Consider the following 21,860-nt stretch of genomic DNA (forward strand, 5'->3'; position numbering starts at 1 on the left):
ATCATTGCCATTCCCTCCTTTTTTGCCCTGCTTAAGGAAGATTCCCCCCATGGGACTTTTTCAGTTTGATCTCATGGAAGGCTGAGGGTCAGTATGAGTTTTGTGTCCCTATAGGTCTTGTCCATGATTTTGTGCATTTGTTACATCTTGAATTAAAAGGAATTGTCTAATGTTGAAATGCTTCTAGGTTTTGGCCAACAGAAGAAAGAGAAGGAGAACAGAGAAAATTTTCTATAGTTCTTAAATTTGATAAGTCTTCTCCTCCTGTCCACTGAGCCTGGAATGCACCCTGAAGGCCAATGCCTAGGATGGTAGTCTCCAAATTGGACTGTTTCCATCTCAGAGTATGGGCAAAATGATCCATTTGATGTATGAAGAAAGTTTGGCAACTTCAATTTCTATTTATTTTTATCACATGTTTTTAGTTCCTATTTGTTGGTGTATGTTTTATGATGCACATAATGTATTAGTAAGGTAGTACATGCTGTTAATTAAAGAAAATAATATGCATACATTGGGATGCATATTTATATATATTTTTTCCCAATGGAGTTCACCATAAAAGACTATGGAGACCAAGAGACTAGAAGAGATTGGGGAAATCAGCAGACATGGTTAAAGGAGATTCATAGGTGAGAAAGAAATTTCCTCTACTTTTCTAGGCTTTTCTGGCAGGTCTAAGAATTAAATTCACATGAGACATAATAAGAGGGGAAAATTAAACAAATTTAATAACATATATATGTGGGAACATCCCAGGAAAACTGAGTAACTGACCAAAATGGCTGAGGCCACCACCTTACATACCCTTGTCAGCTAAAGACAAAGGAGCACGTTGAGGGTAGTGGTTTGGGATTTCCAAGAGGAAGAAGACTATTCACATGGAGATGGAAAAATAGATGTTTGGCAAACAGATCTTTGTTATGTCTTGCAAAGGCAATGAGACCTGGACAGGGCTTTGATCAAATGGGCCTTGCCAGATTCCTCCCTGTCTACCACAGCTAGTTCATATTATACTATAGTTATCTATGGTATTAGCTCTTTCTTGAAACATGCCTTCTCCCTTAAATTCTTAGGCAGTTGGGGGAGGCTCAACGTTTCTTCCTGAGTCTTTTGTTCTTAAATATAATCAAGCCAAAGAGACAGATTTTGGGGTAGCAAATTCTGTTCCCCTACAGTTTCATGTGTTTGTCAAATAGGAGTGAAAAAAGAAAACAAGAGAGAATAGAGGTACATAGAATTTCCAAATACACCCCTCCAATTATGGTAAGTAGTCCAACGATCATGAAAATTTCATCTTCCAATGCTTCTGAGTGTTTAATTTCAGATATCATGTTTTCAATTCCCAAGAACTCCTCTTTTAAAAATTTGAGTATTCCTTAATAACATTGTGTTACTTTATATGGCTTTCTTATACTCTCGTAACTGTCTGAAATTATCAATGCTTTTGTTAATGAAAGGTTTCTTCTCCTTGCATTGTTGTTTGCTCCAAGTAGCTAATTTGTCTGTCTTTTGGTCTTATCTTCATCTTTTCTCAGATGTCCCAAACTCCCTGTTTGCTGATGTTGAGTAAGGGATGCAAAGGCTGATTGGAAACTCTGACCTCATGAATGGGTCTTGTTGATCACAAGCTTCACTGTAGAGGGATTGGCCTGGCCAATTATTTGAGGCATCTCTGATATTGGTGTCTTTAGATCTTCCTCTTGGAAAGTTTATATTCTTAGCAAAGACTATACTCATTTCCTGCTTGGAGGCTGAAGGCTTGCATGCTGGTGTCCCGGAACTAAAGTGAGGGAAAAAGATTTGTTCACCTAATTTTCCTGTTTTCAGTATACTCTTTCTGCCACAAATGTGGTTGAGATACACACAGCTTAGGGATCCTGTTTTGTTCTCTCCAGAGAATACACCTCCAGTTTTTCCTGGGGTGGGCAGGAGTGTCTGCCCAGTTACTCAAAAGGGAAGAAGTGATCTCAAAATCTGAATCTTAAACTGACTTATAACCAATTTTTACCTATTCTTCTCCAGAGGTACCAGGTATTGCAAATCCTGAGTAAAAGTCAGGTTAGTTCTTGATTTTCTTTCTGTTTGCGTAGGATTTAATTTTCTCAGATCTGCTATGTTTTGACCACTCTTTCATCTACTTTCCAGCTTCCGAAATGCTTTTGTTTTCTCTTTCTCTTTGTTATCGTGGATTGGAGCCTTGAAAATAATTTCTAAGACTTCCTTTACAGTAAATTTAGAAGACCTTTGAGAAAGGAATAAAGGAAGATGCATTGATTTAATCCTTTTCCCTCTTGATGACTTTTGATGCAGGAAAGCAGTTTCAATTTTGTTTTTTATGGTGGCGTCCTGTCTTTAACTGGAATCTTGTGCAGAAGCTCAGTCTATAAAGTAGATAGATAGATCTGCTCTTTTGAAGAGGGGATGAAGGACTGTGGTTCTACTTTCTCAGTTCTCCTTCTGTTCCTTCCCTACTATGAGAACCTCCTGGATGGCATGGTTTGTCATCCACCGATTTAGAAGCCGAACGTGATTTATCTCTCCAGTAGATGTTTTTAGACATTCAAGAAAGTTTATGGCTTTATGCAAGGAGCATCGATTTATTCCTTAAGAGATTAACTTTATTGTTTCCAATTGCACAAATAGTGCAAGACAGAGAAAAGAACGGTTCTAAAGATTTTTGCATTGGGATACAATTGGACTATGCACCTCATGGCAGGCTAATGTTATAATCTTAAAAACAACTTTAAAATGCTATTTTTAAAATTTGATATGAAAGTGTGTAAATTTACCTGAATATTAAACAATATTTAACTATGCTTACACATTTTGATAATTGAGGATGCTGGAGACTCCAAATTTATTTTTAGATAGTTATAATTCTATTTTATACACTCTTACTATTAGATGCATTGCTTTATCCAAAATTATTTACCTGATTATATGAGTAAGATGATATTTGTAGAGTTACAAAAGTATCTAGAGCTTATCCTGTGTGAAATCATTAGTAAATTTTTGCATGGTTTAACCTAATATATATGTGCAGTCTAGCTATTAAAAATTTATTTCATTCCTCCTCTACTTTTCCATGGCAGAGACCATCAGTGACCTGATGAAACCATGGAAGAATGTGGAAGTATTCGTACACTTTAGGTCACTCAAAGGTCCGGGGGGGAAACGGACACTAAGATTTAGAGATTCTGCCAAATAAAATGTATGTTATCACATCTCTAAGATGACTCAATGCATTTTTGAAGGTAATGAGAAAAAGTAAAATAAAAAGAAACTAATGAACAGAAACCAAAAAATTCCTTTGCTACTGTAGAGAACCAAAATGAAGGAAGTTCTCGTAGGTCTCTTCAGAATCATCCACTTGGAGTCTGACCTTCTGCTGTTACTTGTTTGACACTAGCATCATTTCATGGAGGAATCAGACACCACCCTAAAAAATATATTGCCAATTGTGCTAGAGAAAGATTTATCAGCTTCATTCGCAGGCATGGGACACCTTTAGGAAAAAGAAACATGGTGGAACTCTTGTGAGAAACAGCTAGTATTTTGATTGCTGTTGCATGTGGAAGGACTCCGAAAACAGCTGACATCACTGTCCACCTGTGGCCTCTTTTGGATGCAGACTATGAATGGGACATGAGACCTCTGTACGACATATCTATTGGAGCACTGAGAGACGGATGAGCATGTGCCTGAGGAGAGGTACTCTTTCAACCTCCTACAGAAGAGTACTGAAAGAGCAGAAAACATTGACTTTATTGACCTGTCAGCCGTAGAGAAGCAAATTCCTGAGAAAGAGTGTTGCTGGGGAACAGTCTTGTGATGCTGTGATGACTGTGTAAGTCACATCAAGGTCATCTATGGTACAAAAGAATATTCAGTTATGTGTGACTGCAACAGAGCATGTGTGCTACAGCCTCAACCAGCTTCTTGAAGACATCATGAAGCTGGCGTGTTGCCAAAAGATTTCGAGACTAGCCAGAATGTGAAATAGGCAGAAGCCATTCATTGCTGCCATCTTCAAGAAGGAGACAGGAAAACACTCAGAGAACTAAACCAAGTCACTGAAGCTGAGTTTCAAACCCTTGATCAGATTGCATTATCTGCTCTTTGATAATCTTTTTACAGAAATGAAGCAGCTCTTCAACCAAATGGCATATTATGAAGGCACCAAACCTCATTTTCTTGAGGTTTCCACAATAAATGTTTATATGTTTTGATTTCTCTAATGTTTCACATGCAGACTTTTCATTTGTGGAATCTTACGTGCAACCATGTAATGTGGGGGGCAAAGGTCATAAGGGAGGACTGTGACTCCAGGATCCTCGTCATCTGAAGAGCGGACTCTCTCTCCTGCTTCTCCACCTGCATCTCTGCTTTGTGTTACCCTCCTTCTTTCTCTTCCCTCTTTCTCCTTTTGCTTTTCTTTTTTTTCATGTTCATGGTCATCCTACCTTTTAAACCTGCCTTAGCTGAATCTTCATGGCTCCCTGAGCCTGTATTGGCTGATCTGAACTAGTATCACATTGTGTAGTTGTTGGTGGAGGCAAAATGCAACGTGTGAAATCATTTTATAAATGGAGAGATGTTCTAACAAGTTGGTTGTTACCCTATAAAACATTGTTATAGGAGGTGGCTCACCCTGCATACGGCAGTCCCTCCCTGTGTGTTTGTTGTGAGCTTTGTTCTGAGCTCCTCTTTTCATCCCACTGACTCTTACTTCCCTCGCTCCTACTGGGAGGTCTGTTCTGGATCTGATCTCCCAGTTTCCTTTCTCTGTCTTTCCCTTCTCCTTATTGTGACTTCTCTACTCTTTTTCATCCCTTCAGAGCCTTCTTAGGAAAGGATTAATTTTGGTTTGCCATGCACATTGAAGCTAAGGTGTTAATCACTAACAGTTTTGATGTTAATATGTCAGCAAAATTCATATTTTAACTGGAGACTCCTTGAACTCCAATATGGAGACTGCCAGGGAAATTCTGAGGAGCATGAGAGGTCAGTGGAGGAGTTAATGAAGCCTGTTCCTAGTTCTTCCAAGACTTGTGCATATGAATGACATTTTACTCCACCCATTCAGGAGGTGGGTCTCAAAATAGTATGCATTATATTATTTGAATAGAATATTAACCTAGGTCATGAAAGGTCAGGGAAAGTTTGTTGTTAAAGGTGGAAAGCAAGGAGAAGGGGATTTTATTTTATTTTATTTTTTTTAGTGATTGACCCTGAGCTAAAATCTATTGCCAATCTTATCTTTTTTTCATCTTCTCCCTAAAGCCTCCAGTAGATAGTTGTATAGTCTAGTTGTAGGTTCTTCTACTTCTGCTATGTGGGACACCACCTCAGCATGGCTTGATGAGTGGTGCTAGGTCCATGCCCAGGATCCAAATCTGTGAAACACTGGGCCGCGTGAACTTAACCACTCAGCTGTGGGCTGGCCCCTGGATATGGTCATTTTAAAGGGAAAGTAGTAAAGAAATAGTACAGTAAGAAATAAAGTGCAAAATATAGGCATTTCAATCACTCCTGGAGCCTCTATTTTGTTAAAATTTCACTGAATCTGGCTCTGAAAAGAACAGGCAAATAAAGGTAATGCAAATAGAGACAAAGTGTTATTGAGCCGGGAGTGATTTGCATGGCAACGGAGATCACAGGAATCCTGTTTTCAAATCCTAGGAGATTAGGGTTCTATGCTGGTAGCTAGGCTTTTGCATGAATCCATATTTCCTGCATCTCTGATCTCAAAAGGGTGGCTTGGCCACAGAGGCTGTTTTTCCTTGTGGATGTGTCTCAGAACTTCAAAGTAGGAACTGATTCTCAGCAGAACTTCCCTGGAGAAGATGCCCTCTTCACTCATGTTGATCTTCATGGCCACTTTTTCCCTGGAGACGTTGATTGCAATGTTGCAGAATGGCTTCATTGTTGCTGTACTGGGCAGGGAGTGGGTACAAGGCCGCACACCCCCCTCGGGGGATGTGATTGTGGCCTGCCTGGCTGCGTCCCGGTTCTGCCTGCATGGGCTGGCCCTCCTGAACAGCTTCCTGGGCTTCTTTAAGTTTTCTTCCAAAATTTACTATTTCAGCATCCCCTGGGACTTTATCAACACTCTCAATTTCTGGCTGACTGCCTGGCTTGCTGTCTTCTACTGTGTGAAGATCTCAACCTTCTCTCATCCCACCTTCCTCTGGCTGAAGTGGAGGATTTCTCGGTCAGTGCCCAGGCTTCTGCTGGGCTCCCTGATCATATCTGGTGTGACAGTCATCTCATCAGCTACTGGGAATAGCATCGCTGTGCTGAGGAGTACCTCCCAGAGTTCCCCTGGAAACCACACTTTGGCTGATAGAATAAGCCCCTTCTTTTGGCACTTTTTTCTGAGTCAAGAGCTACTTGTGTTGTTGCTTCCTTTTCTCCTGTTCCTGGTGTCCACCCTCTTGCTCATGTTCTCACTGCACCAGCACCTGCAGCAGATGAGGGCCCACAGACCCAGCCCACATGATCCCAGCACCCAGGTTCACATCACGGCCCTGAAGTCACTTTCCTTCTTCTTTGTGTTCTACACATCATATTTCCTGTCCCTGATTATTGTTTCTATGCAAATCACAGCCCTGCAGCATCAGTGGCACTGGGCCTGGGAAGTGGTGACCTATGCAGGCATTTGTCTGCATTCCAGCATCCTGGTGCTAAGCAGCCCCAAGCTGAGAAAGGCCCTGAAGACAATCTTTGGAAAGCCCTTGACAAAAGATGCTTCATCTCAAGTTATCAGTATCAATAACCAGTATCAATGGACAAGCCCATGAGTGGCAAGAATGCACCAGGTTTGGGTGCTGACCTTATCTCTTTTAATGTCCTTCCTTTCCCACCCCTTCCATGCCCCATTATTCTTTTTCTATCCATCTCTGCACCTACCCTTCATTACACTGCTCCTAGTGCCTAATCTGTGCACTAAACTACCTTGACTAAGATGGCGGCCTCATTTCCTCACAGGCCCCTATCACCCTCTATATGAGTGACTCTAATTATATTCTCTAAGCACCACTGTAGTCTGTACTCCCTTTACAGAGACTGGTAATGGTTGTCAGTTTCTTCTGTGGTCAACCTCAAGTGTTAGTTTTTAATGGTAGCATAAATTGCCCCACACCATCCACTTTGTGACATCAACTGGCTCCTCATTCTCACTCTGCTTTCAGCTCAGTCTCTCTACTTCAGCCCAATAAAGCTTATTTCCATCTCCCTGCATGTTCCTCCCTCCAGCCTGTGGTTAATAGGCCTAGCTGGAACTTCGTTTTTTCCTTTCTTTGTCAATCTTTGTCATTCCGTGCTTTTCTGCCCTGCTTAAGGTCAAATCCACTCATGGGACTTTTTCAATTTGATCTCATGTTAGGCTGAGAGTTGGTATGATTTTTGTGTCCCTATAGGTCTTGTCCATGATTTTGTGCATTTGTTACATCTTGAATTAAAAGGAATTGTCTAATGTTGAAATGCTTCTAGGTTTTGGCCAACAGAAGAAAGAGAAGGAGAACAGAGAAAACTTTCTATAGTTCTTAAATTTGATCAGTCTTCTCCTCCTGTCCACTGAGCCCGGATTGCACCCTGAAGGCCAATGCTTAGGATGGTAATCTCCAAATTGGACTGTTTCCATTCCAGAGTGTGGGCAAAATGATCCATTTGATATATGAAGAAAGTGTGGCAACTTCAATTTCCATTTATTTTTATCATATCTTTTGAGTTCCTATTTATTGGTGTATGTTTTATGATGCACATAATGTATTAGTAAGGTAGTACATGCTGTTAATTAAAGAAAATAATGTGCATACATTGGGGTGCATATTTATAATTTTTTTTTCATGATGGGGTTCACCATAAAAGAGTACGGAGACCAAGAGACTAGAAGAGATTGGGGAAAGCAGCAGACATGGTTAAAGGAGATTTGTAGGCGAGAAAGAAATTTCCTCTACTCTTCCAACTGGTCTGAGAATTAAATTAAGACATAATAAGAGGAGAAAATTAAACAAATTTAGCAACATATATATGTGGGAAAATCCCAGGAAAACTGAGTAACTGACCAAAATGGCTGAGGCCACCACCTTACATACCCTTGTCAGCTAAAGACAAAGGAGCAGGTTGGGGGTAGTGGTTTGGGATTTCCAAGAGGGGGAAGGCTATTCACATGGAGATGGAAAAATAGATGTTTGGTAAACAAATATTTCCTATGTCTTGCAGAGACAGTGAGACCTGGACAGGGCTTTGATCAAATGGGCCTTGCCAGATTCCTCCCTGTCTACCACAGCTAGTTCATATTATGCTATGGTTATCTATGGTATTAGCTCTTTCTTGAAACATGCCTTCTCCCTTAAATTCTTAGGCAGTTGGGGGAGGCTCAACGTTTCTTCCTGAGTCTTTTGTTCTTAAATATAATCAAGCCAAAGAGACAGATTTTGGGGTAGCAAATTCTGTTCCCCTACAGTTTCATGTGTTTGACCATGTCAAAATCAGTGTAAAAATAACAGGAGAGAATAGAGGTTGTATAGAATTTTCATATAAACACCTGCATTTATTGTAAGTAGTGCAACAGTCATGGGAAGCTGAAGCCCCAAAGCATTACGTTACAATGCTAGCAGGAGCTTGGGCAATGGCAAAAGGAAAGAGAGAGAGAGGAGCAGAGATGAGCTAACAGGGTGAGAAGTTTTTCACTCTGAAGAAGATGATTAAAGCTCTAAAGGAGATGACTCCGAAAGCCCTTGTAATTTCTTGTGTGATAAGTGTGCTGGGAGAATCTTTTGCTCTAATATATGGTCTTTGACCCCAGTTCCTGACACAAGAACTTATAAGACTCTTGGAATGTCTGGTGATGGGAATGATTTTTTGTATGCTAATGAGATGACTGGTGGTTGGGGGTTCTAGCTTCAGGATAGTGAGTGGTTTACCAGAAAGAGTAGGCATGAATAGAAGGTGCGTATTTCAGCCCAACCACCAACCTCTGAAGAGAGGTCAGGGACTGGATACTGAGTTAGTCATGAGTGGCCTGTGATTTCATCAATAATATCTACATAATGGAGCCTCCATATAAATGCTAAACAAGGGGTTCAGAGAGCTTTTGAGTTGGTGACACATCCACATGGTGGGAGGGTGGGACACCCCAATTCCACAGAGACAGAAGCTCCTGTGATCAGAACACTTCCAGAGCTCACCCTATGAAACTACTGATCTGGTTGTTCATCTGAATCCTTCATAATATACTAGCAAATGTAAGTAAATTGTTTTCCTGAGTTCTGTGAACCCTTTAGCCAATTATTAAATCTAAGGAGGGAGTGTGGGAACAGTCAATATATAGCTAGTGAGTCAGAAGTACAGGTGGCAACCTGAGACTTGCCACTGCCATCTGAAGTGGGGGCAGTCTTGTGGGACTGAGCCCTTAACCTATGAATCTGGACTGACTTCGAGTAGTGAGGGTCAGAATTGAATTGTAGGACCCCCAGTTGTTGACTAGAGAGTTGGAGAATTGCGTAGTGTGAGAAAAGTCCACATACATTTGGTGTCAGAAGTGTTGTGAGTAGAGAAACAAGTTTTCTTATAATGAAAATGTAAATGCTATTCATGATGGAACCATGTATTAAACCATAACGTTTTCTTTCCTGCACAAATTGTTGTTTTCTGTTGCATTAATAAGTGTCTTGTTTTGTTTGGTATTGCTCTCAAACTCTTCATCAATGGTCTAAGTCTTTCTCAGCAATTTTGGAGTCATCAGGTATTCTAAGATTTTATCTGCGTGAGAAAGTCCTTCCTGGAGCCTCTTGTCCTGCTCCAATCTGGACTTGTCCCCATGCTCAGTGTCCCACCATTCACCCTGAGATCGGCTTTTACAATGGTCCTGGCGATCCTTTGCCTTTTTTTCATTGTGGATCTGCATTGTCTGTACCCTGTGTCTTCCTTTATCATGATACAGTCTATAGCTCTGGAGGTATAGTTCCTAGAGAAAGAGTACATAGAAAGTAAACTTTTTTGTGCTTGCCTTTTCTGGAAAGTCTTAATTTTGTCCTTGCCCTTGAATATCCAGATAGAGAATTCTATGTTAGAGATAGTGCTTTCATTGCCTTCTGGCTTCCAAAATTATCTTTAAAAAGTCTGAGACCACTTTAATTTTTAATATTTTGAATTTGGTATCCTCGCCTCCCGCTTCCCTCTCTAGAGGCTTGTAGGATCATCTCTTTATGCTCAGTAATCTAAAATTTTATGATAGTGGGTCAGGTATTTGTAGGGCCCTTTTAATATGAAAACCCTTTTCCTTTAGTTCTGGGAATTTTTCTCCATATTTTGTTAATAATTATCTGCCCTCCATTTATTATTATTATTTTTATTTTTAGAATCTCTATTACTAGGATATTGCATACCTGGGATTGGCATTCTCTTGTTTTTCACCCACTGTTTTGTTCTCTACTTTCTGAGACATTTCATAAATTTCACCCTCCAACTCTTCTGCTGAGTGTTTAATTTCAGATGCCATGTTTTTAATTCCCAAGAACTTCTCTTTTAAAAATTTAAGTATTCTTTAACAAAATCCTGTTATTTTGTATGGCTTTGTTATATTCTCTTAACTGTCTGAGAATATTGATGCTTTTTTTTAATGAAAAGTTTCCTCTCCTTGCAATGTTTTTTCCTCCAAGTAGCTATTTTTTTCTGTGTTTTGGTCTTATCTTCATCTTTCTTCAGATGTCCCAAACTCCCTGTTGTCTGCTCTTGTTGAGTAAGGGACAGAGAGGCTTACTGAAAACTCTGAACTCGTGAATAGAGCTTGTTGAACACAGGCTTCACTGTAGAGGGATTGGCTGTGTCAATTATTTGAGGCATCTCAAATATCGGCATATTTAGATCTTCTTCTTGGAATGTTCCGATTCTTGGAAAAAACTATACTCCTCCCCTGCCTAGAGGGTGAAGGCCTGGGTGCCAGTGTTCTGGAAGCAAAGTGAGGGAAAATCATTTGTTCACTCAATTTTCCTATTTTCAGTATACTTTTCCTGCCTCAAATGTAGTTGACACACAACTCAGCTTAGGAATCCTGTTTTATCCTCTCCAGAGAATACACCTCCAGTTTTTCCTAGAGTGAGCAGGAGTGTTTGCCCAGTTATGCAAAGGGGAGAAGTGCTCTCAAAATCTGAATCTTAAACTGACTTATAACTAATTTTTACCTATTTTTTTCCAGGAGTACCTGGTATTGCAAATTCTGAGTAAAAGTCAGGTTAGTTCTTGACTTTCCTTCTGTTTGTATAGGATTCAGTTTTCTCAGATCTGCTATGTTTTGACCACTCTTTCATCTACTTTCCAGTTTCCAAAATGTTTTTTTGTTTTCTCCTTCTCCTTGTTATTGTGGATTGGAGCCTTGAAAATTATTTCTAAAAATTCCTTTACAGTCAACTTAGAAGACTTTTGGGAAGGGAGCAAAGAAGATGCATTGATTCAATCCTTTTCTGTCTTGATGACTTTTGGTCCAGGACATCAGTTTCAAATTTTTTTGTGTGGTTTAGTCCTATATTTAACTTAAATCTTATCCAGATGCTCAGTCTATAAAGTAGGTAAACAGATCTGCTCTTTTCAAGAAAGGGTGAAGGCCTGTGGTTCTACGTTCGCAGTGCTCCTTTTGCTCCTTCCCTACTATGAGAACCTCCTGGAAGGCATGGTTTGTCAACCACTGATTTAGAAGCTGAATATGATTTATCTCTCCAGTAGATGTTAGACATTCAAGTGAAGTTTACAGCATTATGGAAGGAGCCTTGATTTATTCCTTAAGAGATTAATTTTATTGCTTCCAATTGTGCAAACAGTGCAAGACAGAGAAAAGAATGGTTCTAAAGATTTTTGCATTGGGATACAATTGGACTATGCACCTCATGCCCGGCTAAGCTTATAATCTTAAACATAACTTTAAAATGATATTTTTTAATTTGATATGAAAATGTGTAAATTTACCTGAATATTAAACATTATTTAACTGTGCTTACACATTTTGATAATTGAGAATGCTGGAGACTCCAAATTTATTTTCAGATGGTTAAAATTCTATTTTATACTCTGTTGCTAGTAGATCCATTGTTTTATCCAAAATTATTTACCTGATTATATGAGTAAGAAGAGGTTTGTAGCATGAGAAAAATATTTAGCACTTATTTGTGTGTGAAATCATTATTAAATTTTTGCATGATTTAACCTAATATATCTGTGAAGATTAAAAACATTGTTATTTCTTTCCTCCTCCACCTTTCTGTGGCACAGACCATCAGTGACCTGATGAAACCATGGAAGAATGTGAAGTCATTCACACACTGTAGGTCACTCAAAAATCCAGGGGGAAATGGACACCAAGGTTTAGAGATTCTGCCAAATTAAATGTATGTTATCACATCTCTAAGATGACCCAATGCATTTTTGAAGGTAATAAGAAAACATAAAATAAAAAGAAACTAATGAAGTGAAACCAAAAAATTCCTTTGCTACTGTAGAGAACCAAAATGAAGGAAGTACAAGTGGGTTTCTTCAGAATCGTCCACTTGGAGTCTGACCTTCTGCTATTACTTGTTTGACACTAGCATCACTTAGAAGAATTAGGTATCACTCTAAAAAATATATTGACAACTGTGCTATAGAAAAGGACTTGCCAGGAAAGGGACACATTTAGAGAAAAGAAACATGGCAGAACTCTTGTGTGAAACAGCTAATATTTTGATTGCTGTTGCTTATAGAAGGACTGAAAACAGCTGACATCACTGTCCAACTGTGGCCTCTTTGGAGGCAGTTATGAATGGGACATGAGACCTCTGTAAGACATATCTATTGGGGAATTGAGAGATGGATGAACAGGTGCCTGAGGAGGGGTACTCTTTCAACGTCTTATAGAAGAGTACTGAAAGAGGAGAAAATATTGACTTTTTAGAGCTGTCAACTGTAGAGAAGGAAAAGTCCTGAGAAAGACCGTTTCTGGAGAAGTGTATGCTGTGATGACTGTGGGTGTCACATGAAGGTTGCCTGTGAGCACATAGGGATACTCAGTTACATGTGACTGCAACAGAGCGTGTGTGCTGTGGCCTCAACCAGCTTCTTGAAGACATGGTGAAGCTGGCCTCATGCCAAAGGATTTAGAGAAGAGCCAAAATGTTGTATAACACTCAGAAGTCAATCATTGCTGCTGTCTTCAAGAAGGAGACAGAGGAGAACATGCAAAGAACTAAACCAAGTCACTGGAGCTGAGTTGCAAACAATTGATCAGATTGAATTCTTTCCTCTTTGATAATCTTGTTAGAGAAATGATCAGCTCTTCAACAAAATGCCATATCTGAGAGGAGTTGAACCTTGTTTTCCTGAGGTTTCCGCTATAAATCTTCATCTGTCTTTATTTCTCTTTGATGTTTCACAAATAGACCTCTCACTTGTGGAATCTTGATTATGACCATGTAATGTGGGTGTGAAGCCATGATCTGTAAGAGTCCGTGAGGGAGGACCCTGACTCCAGGATCCTAGCTATCTGAAGAGGAAACTCCCTCCTCTGCTTCTCCACATATATCTCTGCTTCGCTTTACCTTCCTTCTCTCTCTTCTCTTTTTCTCCTTTTGCTTTTCTTTTTTTCTTTTTCATGGTCATTCCTACCTTTTAAACTTGCCTTAACTGAATCTTGACGGCTCCCAGAGCCTGAGTGGCTGATCTGAACTAGTATCACATTGTGTGGTTGTGGGTGGAGGCAAAATGCAACGTGTGAAATCACTTTATAAATGGAGTGGTGTTCTAATGGGTTGGTTGTTACTCTATTAAGCATTGATATAGGATGTAGTTTATCCTGTACACAGCAGTTCCTCCCTGTGGGCTTGTGCTGAGCTTTGTTCTGAGCTCCTCTTTTCATCCCACTGACTCTTGCTTCCTTGGCTCCTACTGTGAGGTCTGTTCTGGATCTGATCTCCCAGTTTCCTTTCTCTCTTTTTCCCTTCTTCTCATTACTGCCTCTCTACTCTTTCGCATTTCTTCAAAGCCTTCTTAGGAAAGGACTAATTTTGGTTTGCCACGCACATTGAAGCTAAGGTGTTAATCACTAACAGTTTTGATGTTAACATGTCAGCGAAATTCACATTTTAACTGGAGACTCCTTGAACTCCGATATGGAGACTGCCTGGGAAATTTCGAGGAGCATGAGAGGCCACTGGAGGAGTTAATGAAGCCTGTCCCTAGTTCTTCCAAGACTCGTGCAGATGAATGACATTTTACTCCGCCCATTCAGGAGGTGGGTCTCAATATAAGGTGTACAGGATATTGAATAAAATATTAACCCGGGTCATGAAGGGTCAGGGAAGGTTTGTGGCAAGAGTTGGAAAACAAGGATAAGGGCATTTTAGAGGGAAAGTAGTAAAGAAATAGTACAGTAAGAAATAAAGTGCAAAATATGGGTATTTCAATCACTCCTGGAGCCTCTATTTTGTTAAAATTTCACTGAATCTGGCTCTGATAAAGAACAGGCAAATACAGGTAATGCAAATAGAGACAGGGTGTCACTGAGCTGGGAGTGATTTGCATGGCAAGTGAGATCACAGGAATCCTGTTTTCAAATCCTAGGAGATTACAGTTGTATGATGGTAGCTAGGCTTTTGCATGTACCATATTTCCTGCCTTTCTGGTCTCAACAGAGTGGCTTGGCCACAGAGGCTGTTTTTCCCTGTGGATGTGTCCTCGTACTTCAGAGTAGGAGCCAAGTCTGAGCAGAACGTCCCTGGAGAAGATGCCCTTCTCACCCATGTTGATCTTCGTGGTCATCTTTTTCCTGGAGACCTTGGCTGCGATGTTGCAGAATGGCTTCATGGTTGCTGTGCTGGGCAGGGAGTGGGTGATTTGCCGCACACTGCCTGCATGTGACATGATTGTGGCCTGTCTAGCTGCCTCTAGGTTCTGCCTGCATGGGATGGCCCTCCTAAACAACCTCATTGACTCCTTTAACTTTTGTTCCAAAGTTTACTATTTCAACATCCTCTGGAACTTTATCAACATTCTCACTTACTGGCTTACTGCCTGGCTTGCTGTCTTCTACTGTGTGAAGATCTCATCCTTCTCTCATCCCATCTTCTTCTGGCTGAAGTGGAGGATTTCTCGGTCAGTGCCCAGGCTGCTGCTGGGCTCCCTGATCATCTCTGTTGTGACAGTCATTCCAGCAGCAGCTAGCAATGTAATTCTTATACAGATGATTGCCTCGCAGAGTTCCCATGGAAACCACACTCTGGCTGATAGAGCACAGACCTTCCATAGGTACTTTTCTCTGTCTAATTTAGTGCTTGTATTGTTGATTCCCTTCCTGCTGTTCCTGGTATCCACTCTTTTGCTCATATTCTCACTGCACCAGCACTTGGGACAGATGAGGGCCCACAGACCCGGCTCACGTGATCCCAGCACCCAGGCTCACATCATGGCCTTGAAGTCACTTACCTTCTTTCTTGTGTTCTACGCATCGTATTTCCTGTCCCTGATTATTGCGTTTATGAAAATCACAGCCCTGCGGCGTCAGTGGCACTGGGCCTGGGAAGTGGTGACCTATGCAGGCATCTGTCTGCACTCCAGCATCCTGGTGCTAAGCAGCCCTAAGCTGAGAAATACCCTGAAGACAAAGCTTTGGAAAGCCCTGGACAAAAGGTGATTCATTTCAACTTATCAGTATCAATAACCAGTATCAATGGACCAGCCTATGAGTGGCAAGAATACACCAGGTTTGGGTGCTGTCCTTCTTTCTTTTTATTTCTTTCCTTCTTTCCCACTCCTTCCCTTCCCCATCAATTATTTTTCCATCCCTCTGTGCTCCTACCATCCCCACCACTGCTCCTAGTATGTAGTCGAGTTCAAAACCACTTCAGTTTCATATGGTGGCCTCATTTCCTCACAGGGCTCTCTCCCTCTGTACATGAGCAACCTTAGTAATATTCTCCAAGCATCATTGTTGTCTGTACTCCCTTTACAGAGACGTGTAATGGTTGTCAGTTTTCTCTGTAGTGAATCCGAAGTGTTTTTTTTTAATGGTAGCATAGATTGCCCCACACCATCCTCTTTGTGACATCAACCAGCCTCCTCATCCTTGCTCTCAGCTCAGTCTCTCTACTTCAGCCTGGTAAAGGTTTTTCCATTTCCCCTCATGTTCCTCCCTCCAGCCCATGGTGTTTTGCCCACCTGCAGTTTCCTTCTTTCCTTTCATCGCCAATCTTTGCCATCCCAATCTTTCCACCTTGCTTAAGACTGATTCCACCTGGGGAGCTTTTTCAGTTTGATCCCATGGAAGGCTGAGGGTGGATTTGAATTTTTGCCACTATATGTCCTGTCCATGATTTCGTGTGTTTACTCCATGTTTAATTAAAAGGAATTGTCTGATGTTTAAATGCTTCTGGGTTTGGCCAACAGAAGATAAAGAAGGAAAACAAAGGAAATTATCTACAGTTCTTAATTTTGATAATGCTACTCTTCCTGTTTTCTCAGCCAGCAATGGACCCTGGATGCCAGTGCCTAGAATGATATTCTCCAAACTGAGGTGTTTGTGTACCAGAGTGTGTGTGAAGTAATTCTTTGGATCTGGGAAGAAAAATGTTGCAACTTAAATTTCCATTTATTTTTATCTCATTCTTTTAATTCCTATTTTTTGATGTGTGTTTATAATATACATAATGTAGTAAAGTAGTATATGCACATAATTAAAATAAATAAATATACATATGGTGGAATGCATGTTCATAATTTTTTTTACCTCTTGGAATTCACCATAAAAAAGTACGGAGACAAAAAGAGTAAAAGAGATTGGGAATAGCACCAGACATGGTATAGAGATTCATATGTTTGAGCTAGTCAAAATTGCACTAATAAATAACAGGACAGAATGAGGTTACAAAATTTTCAAATAAATGACTACATTTGTGGTAAGTTATCCAACAATCTTGGGGAGGTGAGTCCCCCCAAAATTGCATTACAGTGTTGGCTGGAGGCTGAGCTATAGCAAGAGGAGAGAGAGAGAGAGGAGCAGAGAGAAATGAAGAAGGTCAAGAGTGTTTCCTTGGAAGAAGATGATTAAAGCTTTAAAGGAGGAGATCCCCAAATTGCTGAAGAGGAGCATAAGGGATTTCTCAGAGAGTAGAGAGAAGGTGAGACTAGATAGAGGAAACTGTGGTACTATCAAGAAGAGTTTTTCTTTGTTCTTTTCTTTTCTTTATTTTGCTGTCACATGAGTGAGCTGATGACTTCTTAAAGGGAGGGCAATAAGAAATTGTGGAGAGTGAGTCTTGAGGCTTAAGTCCCAAGAAAGTTGGGTAGATTCAGCAAAGGCAGGAGCATCAGGGGTGTCATCTGGAAGACTTGCCTTTCCCTTGTACAGAGTTCCAGAACTTTACTGAATGTCTTGAGTGGGGAGGGTGGTGGTGGGACTCTCATGTTCTGCAATATTTCCATAGCTGTTTGAGTTATGCCAGATCTAATGGGCTTATCTCAAAATTTTTCAATTGGTTGATGTTCTCAACCTCCCTTTCCTAGACTTTAGCTCATAAAAGAGCCCAGAAATGTTGGGTGGCTCCATCTTGACCAAAGATACAACCCAGTATCGGATCCCGCCTTTCAAGACTTTCTGTGATCTCTCCCCATCCTACCTTTTCAGCTTGACATGCCACCATTTCCATTTGTGAATCTTCTGCTGTAGCCAAACTTATCTAATCATTCCCTAAACATAATCACAGTTCCACCTCCTTTACTGATTTCATGTCTCTTTTCTTCTAACATGCAAGACAGCATATTTGCTGTCCCACAATGGAGGGGATGCTGCTGCTGCTACTGAACTCTTCTGAGAATCCTTGGACTGGGAATAGGATGACATATAACATTTAAAACCACAGCCTGAGATTCCTGCATTTTTATACCTCTGAGAGAGATACTGAATTGAGTGTTTCCCATATAGAGAACCTACTCAGGATTCCTACCTCTACCACCCTCTTGATAACACATATAAAGACTAGCTGTGAAAACTTTAAATTCCCAGACTTGGCTTCCATCTAAGAAGATAAACCTGAATATGGGAAACAAAAATGCAACAAATGAAAAGCACAAACAATCAAAGAGTCACCATAAAACATATTGCATATTTAAGTACTATGATTATTCACCCTTTTGGATTAACTTAATCTGCACATAGAACATTCCCAGTGAATGTTTGTAATTTATGATTAGTGTGTGAAAGCACTTTGAAGGCAAATAGTTCATTGTTGTAGGCCCAGTACCGTTCACAGGGTCGTTATGACATATAGAAGATGCTTAATAAGTGGTTGTTCAGTGAATTGAGTGTTAAAAGCACATCTTCCCCACTGTATGAGTCATCAAAGATGCAGAAGGTAGGTGGGAAAAGACATGAGTTTTCCATGTTAGGAGGTTTGTGACTGGCCAAACTCCAGAGCTATGAGCCCAAAGTTTGCCCTATTGCTCCAGGTTCCAGTAGGAAACAGGAACATGTCAGCCAGAGGAGCAAGGGCAGGGAAGAAAGCAGCTGGGAACTCTAGTCCCTGGAAATCTGCATCTTCCCAGAAAGGCAGAGTGAAAGCATTATCTTAGTTCATCTCCTTTCTTCTCCTCACGAATGTAGTATTCACTACAGCTGGACCCCTGTGTTGGGAGAACAGTTCTGCCTGAACCTTTATTCCAGGTGGACTGGGGACTGGAAAGAGATGCTGAGTGTTCTGCATTCTATTCTCTCTTTGTGGGGTTCTATGCATGGAACTGGTAGGCTATGGTGCTGGCCAGGAGGTCAGTATAATATAAAATCTTCCCTCACTTTCATGTTACTTGATCATGAGCCTTCAATATTGCCATATATGACCCAGAAAAATTTCTGCTTGCCTATTTCCCTATGACACATTAACCTGCTTACATTCATCTGGGCAAGTAAGCACTCACCTGATTGCTGGGTTTTTTTTTTTTTTTTTTGACTCTTGGAACATAATTTCTATGGAAAATGTGGCCTTTGCTTACTCCACCTTTCTCTGGTTAAAGTAGATGGTCCAATATTTGGTGCCCTGGACCTCTGCTGCATCCCTGGCATTCTCTTGAATTCTCCCTGGACTGTTTGCCACTCCACAGGATGGGCAGAATGGAAGGTGGTCATTAAAATAACAGTCATCATAATCATCATAATTATTTCTTATGCATGTGCAGATTTATAGTTTCCAAATTACTTTCATATATATATGATCACATTTATTTGTGATCCAAATATTTTATAGATGAAGAAAGAGGGGTTCAGACAGGTTAAATGACTGGCCTAAAGATCCATAGATAGTGATTGTGACAAGACTCAAAACCTGGTCTTCTGCCTTCAGCTACAGATGAAGAAGAAAAGAGTAAAAGATGTGTTGCTAACTATGGCAAAGATCTCTGGTCCTGAAATCAGTTTGGGTTTTGGTCTTTCCTCCACTGTGACTTTAGGTCTGAGTCTTAATCTATAATTTGAGGCTTCATTTCTTTCGTCTATAAAATTATTTTAGTGTCTTCTTTCACTCTAAAAACTGAGGTAGTAGTCTTAGATTCTAGTCTAATCCTGTAAATTAGAACAGATGATACTTTTCACATCTTACAGATGGAGAAACTGAGGCACAAGGGGCTAACTGACATACCCACTAACTCAAAGTGAGAGGTTGAACTTGGACTAAGGCCTGTCTTGACTCCTAGTCCAGGATTCTTTCTGCCATATCCCATCCATTCTAAAGCTATCCTGCTTGGGGGTTCCTCTGTGAAATGCCAATTTAAAAGTCATTAATTATAAAATATTGTAAAAAATTCACCTGCATAATTATACATAATGGCCTCCTACATTTTATTTGATGGTGATAGTTTCCACAAGTTATAGGATTTGAACTAACGTTTCTCAGCAGAGATTTTGCTTGGTTTTATTTTTGTCTGTGAAGGGGGTATTCTAAAAAGCACATACTTTGGTTGGCCATTGTGGGAACTAAAGACAATGGAGAACACTTAGAACAATGCCCAGAATGTAAAAACCAACCAATGGATGTGAGCCCTGACTGTCTGTAGGGAGTGCACCCTGTGGATTTCCTTGCTGAGCTACCAAGTATGTGGTCATGCCTAGGGTGTCAGCTTAGAGAAGTATAACTTCCTGTGTAAGGGATGCTAATGTAAGGGCCTGATATATTATCCACATGGATATTGACATGGGCAGAGGGTAGGCAGAGAAAGGGCAGGCAAATTCTCGGGCAGGAAGGTGGACTTTTGAAATTGAAACTCGACAGTATTTGCATCTATTCTGAGAAGAAGAAACCTCTTCCCCATCCTCAGATAGCCTGAGTCCTCTACTCTATCCTCTACACTTGGGACAGCTGGAGGGACAAACAGCATACAAGACCTTCCAGAGAAAAGCTACCGGAATAGCCCTTGAAGTCTTGGGACTCATCTTGTCCACAGGAGGATGAATGGACATGACATGGTTTCAGGATGTTGGTGATTGATAGGAGAGCCATCACCTTGGCTATCATTTTATTCCTTTTGTGCCTGGTGGCAGAGATGGGCAATGGCTTCATCACTGTGGCACTGGGCATGGAGTGGTTACTATGGAGAACATTGTCACCTTGTGATGTTATTGGTCAGCCTGGGAGTCTCTTGCTTCTATGTGCAGTGGGTGGTGATGAGTAAGAACATTTACGCTAGAATTGTGTGTCCACTGGCCCTTCCATACAACCCTGTACTATAGTTTCTAGCCTTATAGTGGGACTTCTTGAACACTACCACCTTTTGGTTCTCTACCTGGCTCAGTGTCCTCTATTGCAGGAAAATTTCAACCTTCACTCACCCTGTCTTCCTCTGGCTAAAACAGAAGGTGTCTGGGTTGGTTCCCTTGATGCTGCTCAGCTCCATGGGGTTCTCTAGCTTGAGCACCATCCTATTTTTCACAGGCAACCAGAGCCTATATCAGAACTTTTTAAGGAGAGGTCTGCAATATTGGAATATCATCAGGAATCCTATAAGGAGATCACATGAGAAATTCTACTTCTTTTGTTTAAAATTCGTTACTTAGGCAGTTCCTGCTGTTGTCTCCCTCACTGGTAGGATTTTAGCTCATCATGTCTCTCGGAAGACACACCAATAAGCCCTTTCTGTCTGTCTCGGGCTTTTGCCATCCTAGTGCCCAGGCACACATCAGGACTTTCCTGGCTCTCATCTCCTTTGCTATCTTCTTCAATTCCTATTTTCTGTCACTGGTGCTCAGTGCTGCAGTTATTTTTCCATCTTAGGAATTTAGGTACTGGGTGTGGCAGACAGTGATTTATCGGTGCACAGTAGTCCACCCCATCAGTCTACTCTTGAGCAACACCAGGCTGAGAGTGGTGCCGGAGAGGAGCTGCTCCTCAAGGCATGGGGCATCTTGAGTTGCAATTGATGGAAAACCTCAGAGACTCTAATGCAGAAGGCATGGGAACAATGGGACATTGCTTCTTTAAATCTCTATGCCATATTTAATGATCTTCCCCTCTTTGTCACATTTAATGATGGAGAGAATAACTTCAATGAAATAGGATTTCAAGATGAGATTGAAGGCGCTAAAATATGGGATAGCATCACTGATTTATACTCAGCAAGCATATAACCGATACAGTTATGCTCCCGGTGGGACTTGATGTGGCCAAAGAATCAGGAAACTTTGACTTTCCCTGTGATCAGTCTCTTGGTGTTTACAATTTTCCTTCTGGAAACTGGATGCAAGGATCATGACACATCATTCAATTTTTATCTGTTGAATCAGACTGTAGGAGAATTTTGGGACCTCCCTTTTCTTCTGGCTCTGTGCTGTAAACCACCTTTCCCATTTC

The 21,860-nt window shown here is 40.8% G+C and overlaps 3 protein-coding genes across 3 annotated transcripts; all 3 read left to right on the plus strand.

Annotated features, from left to right (window-relative positions):
* The first annotated feature begins 5,849 nt into the window (after positions 1-5,849).
* On the plus strand, positions 5,850-6,806 carry LOC106841773 (taste receptor type 2 member 134-like). Its single transcript, XM_014857955.3, has one exon. It carries the CDS (start codon positions 5,850-5,852, stop codon positions 6,804-6,806), a length of 957 nt encoding a protein of 318 aa, XP_014713441.1.
* A 7,931-nt stretch (positions 6,807-14,737) lies between these two features.
* Positions 14,738-15,664, plus strand: LOC106841777 (taste receptor type 2 member 143-like). Its single transcript, XM_070517373.1, has one exon. It carries the CDS (start codon positions 14,759-14,761, stop codon positions 15,662-15,664), a length of 906 nt encoding a protein of 301 aa, XP_070373474.1. The 5' UTR covers positions 14,738-14,758.
* Positions 15,665-20,461: 4,797 nt separating this feature from the next.
* TAS2R60 (taste 2 receptor member 60) lies at positions 20,462-21,419 on the plus strand. Its single transcript, XM_014857977.3, is given in 4 exon segments — positions 20,462-20,489; positions 20,492-20,627; positions 20,629-21,106; positions 21,108-21,419. Coding segments are annotated over 4 exon segments (954 nt in total).
* Positions 21,420-21,860: the final 441 nt, after the last annotated feature.

Source organism: Equus asinus, chromosome 1 (genome assembly GCF_041296235.1).
Source record: "Equus asinus isolate D_3611 breed Donkey chromosome 1, EquAss-T2T_v2, whole genome shotgun sequence".
NCBI classification, from domain to species: domain Eukaryota; kingdom Metazoa; phylum Chordata; class Mammalia; order Perissodactyla; family Equidae; genus Equus; species Equus asinus.

Coding starts and splice junctions, on each gene's coding strand:
- LOC106841773 (XM_014857955.3), top strand. CDS start 5,850: ATGCCCTCTTCACTCATGTTGATCTTCATGGCCACTTTTTCCCTGGAG.
- LOC106841777 (XM_070517373.1), top strand. CDS start 14,759: ATGCCCTTCTCACCCATGTTGATCTTCGTGGTCATCTTTTTCCTGGAG.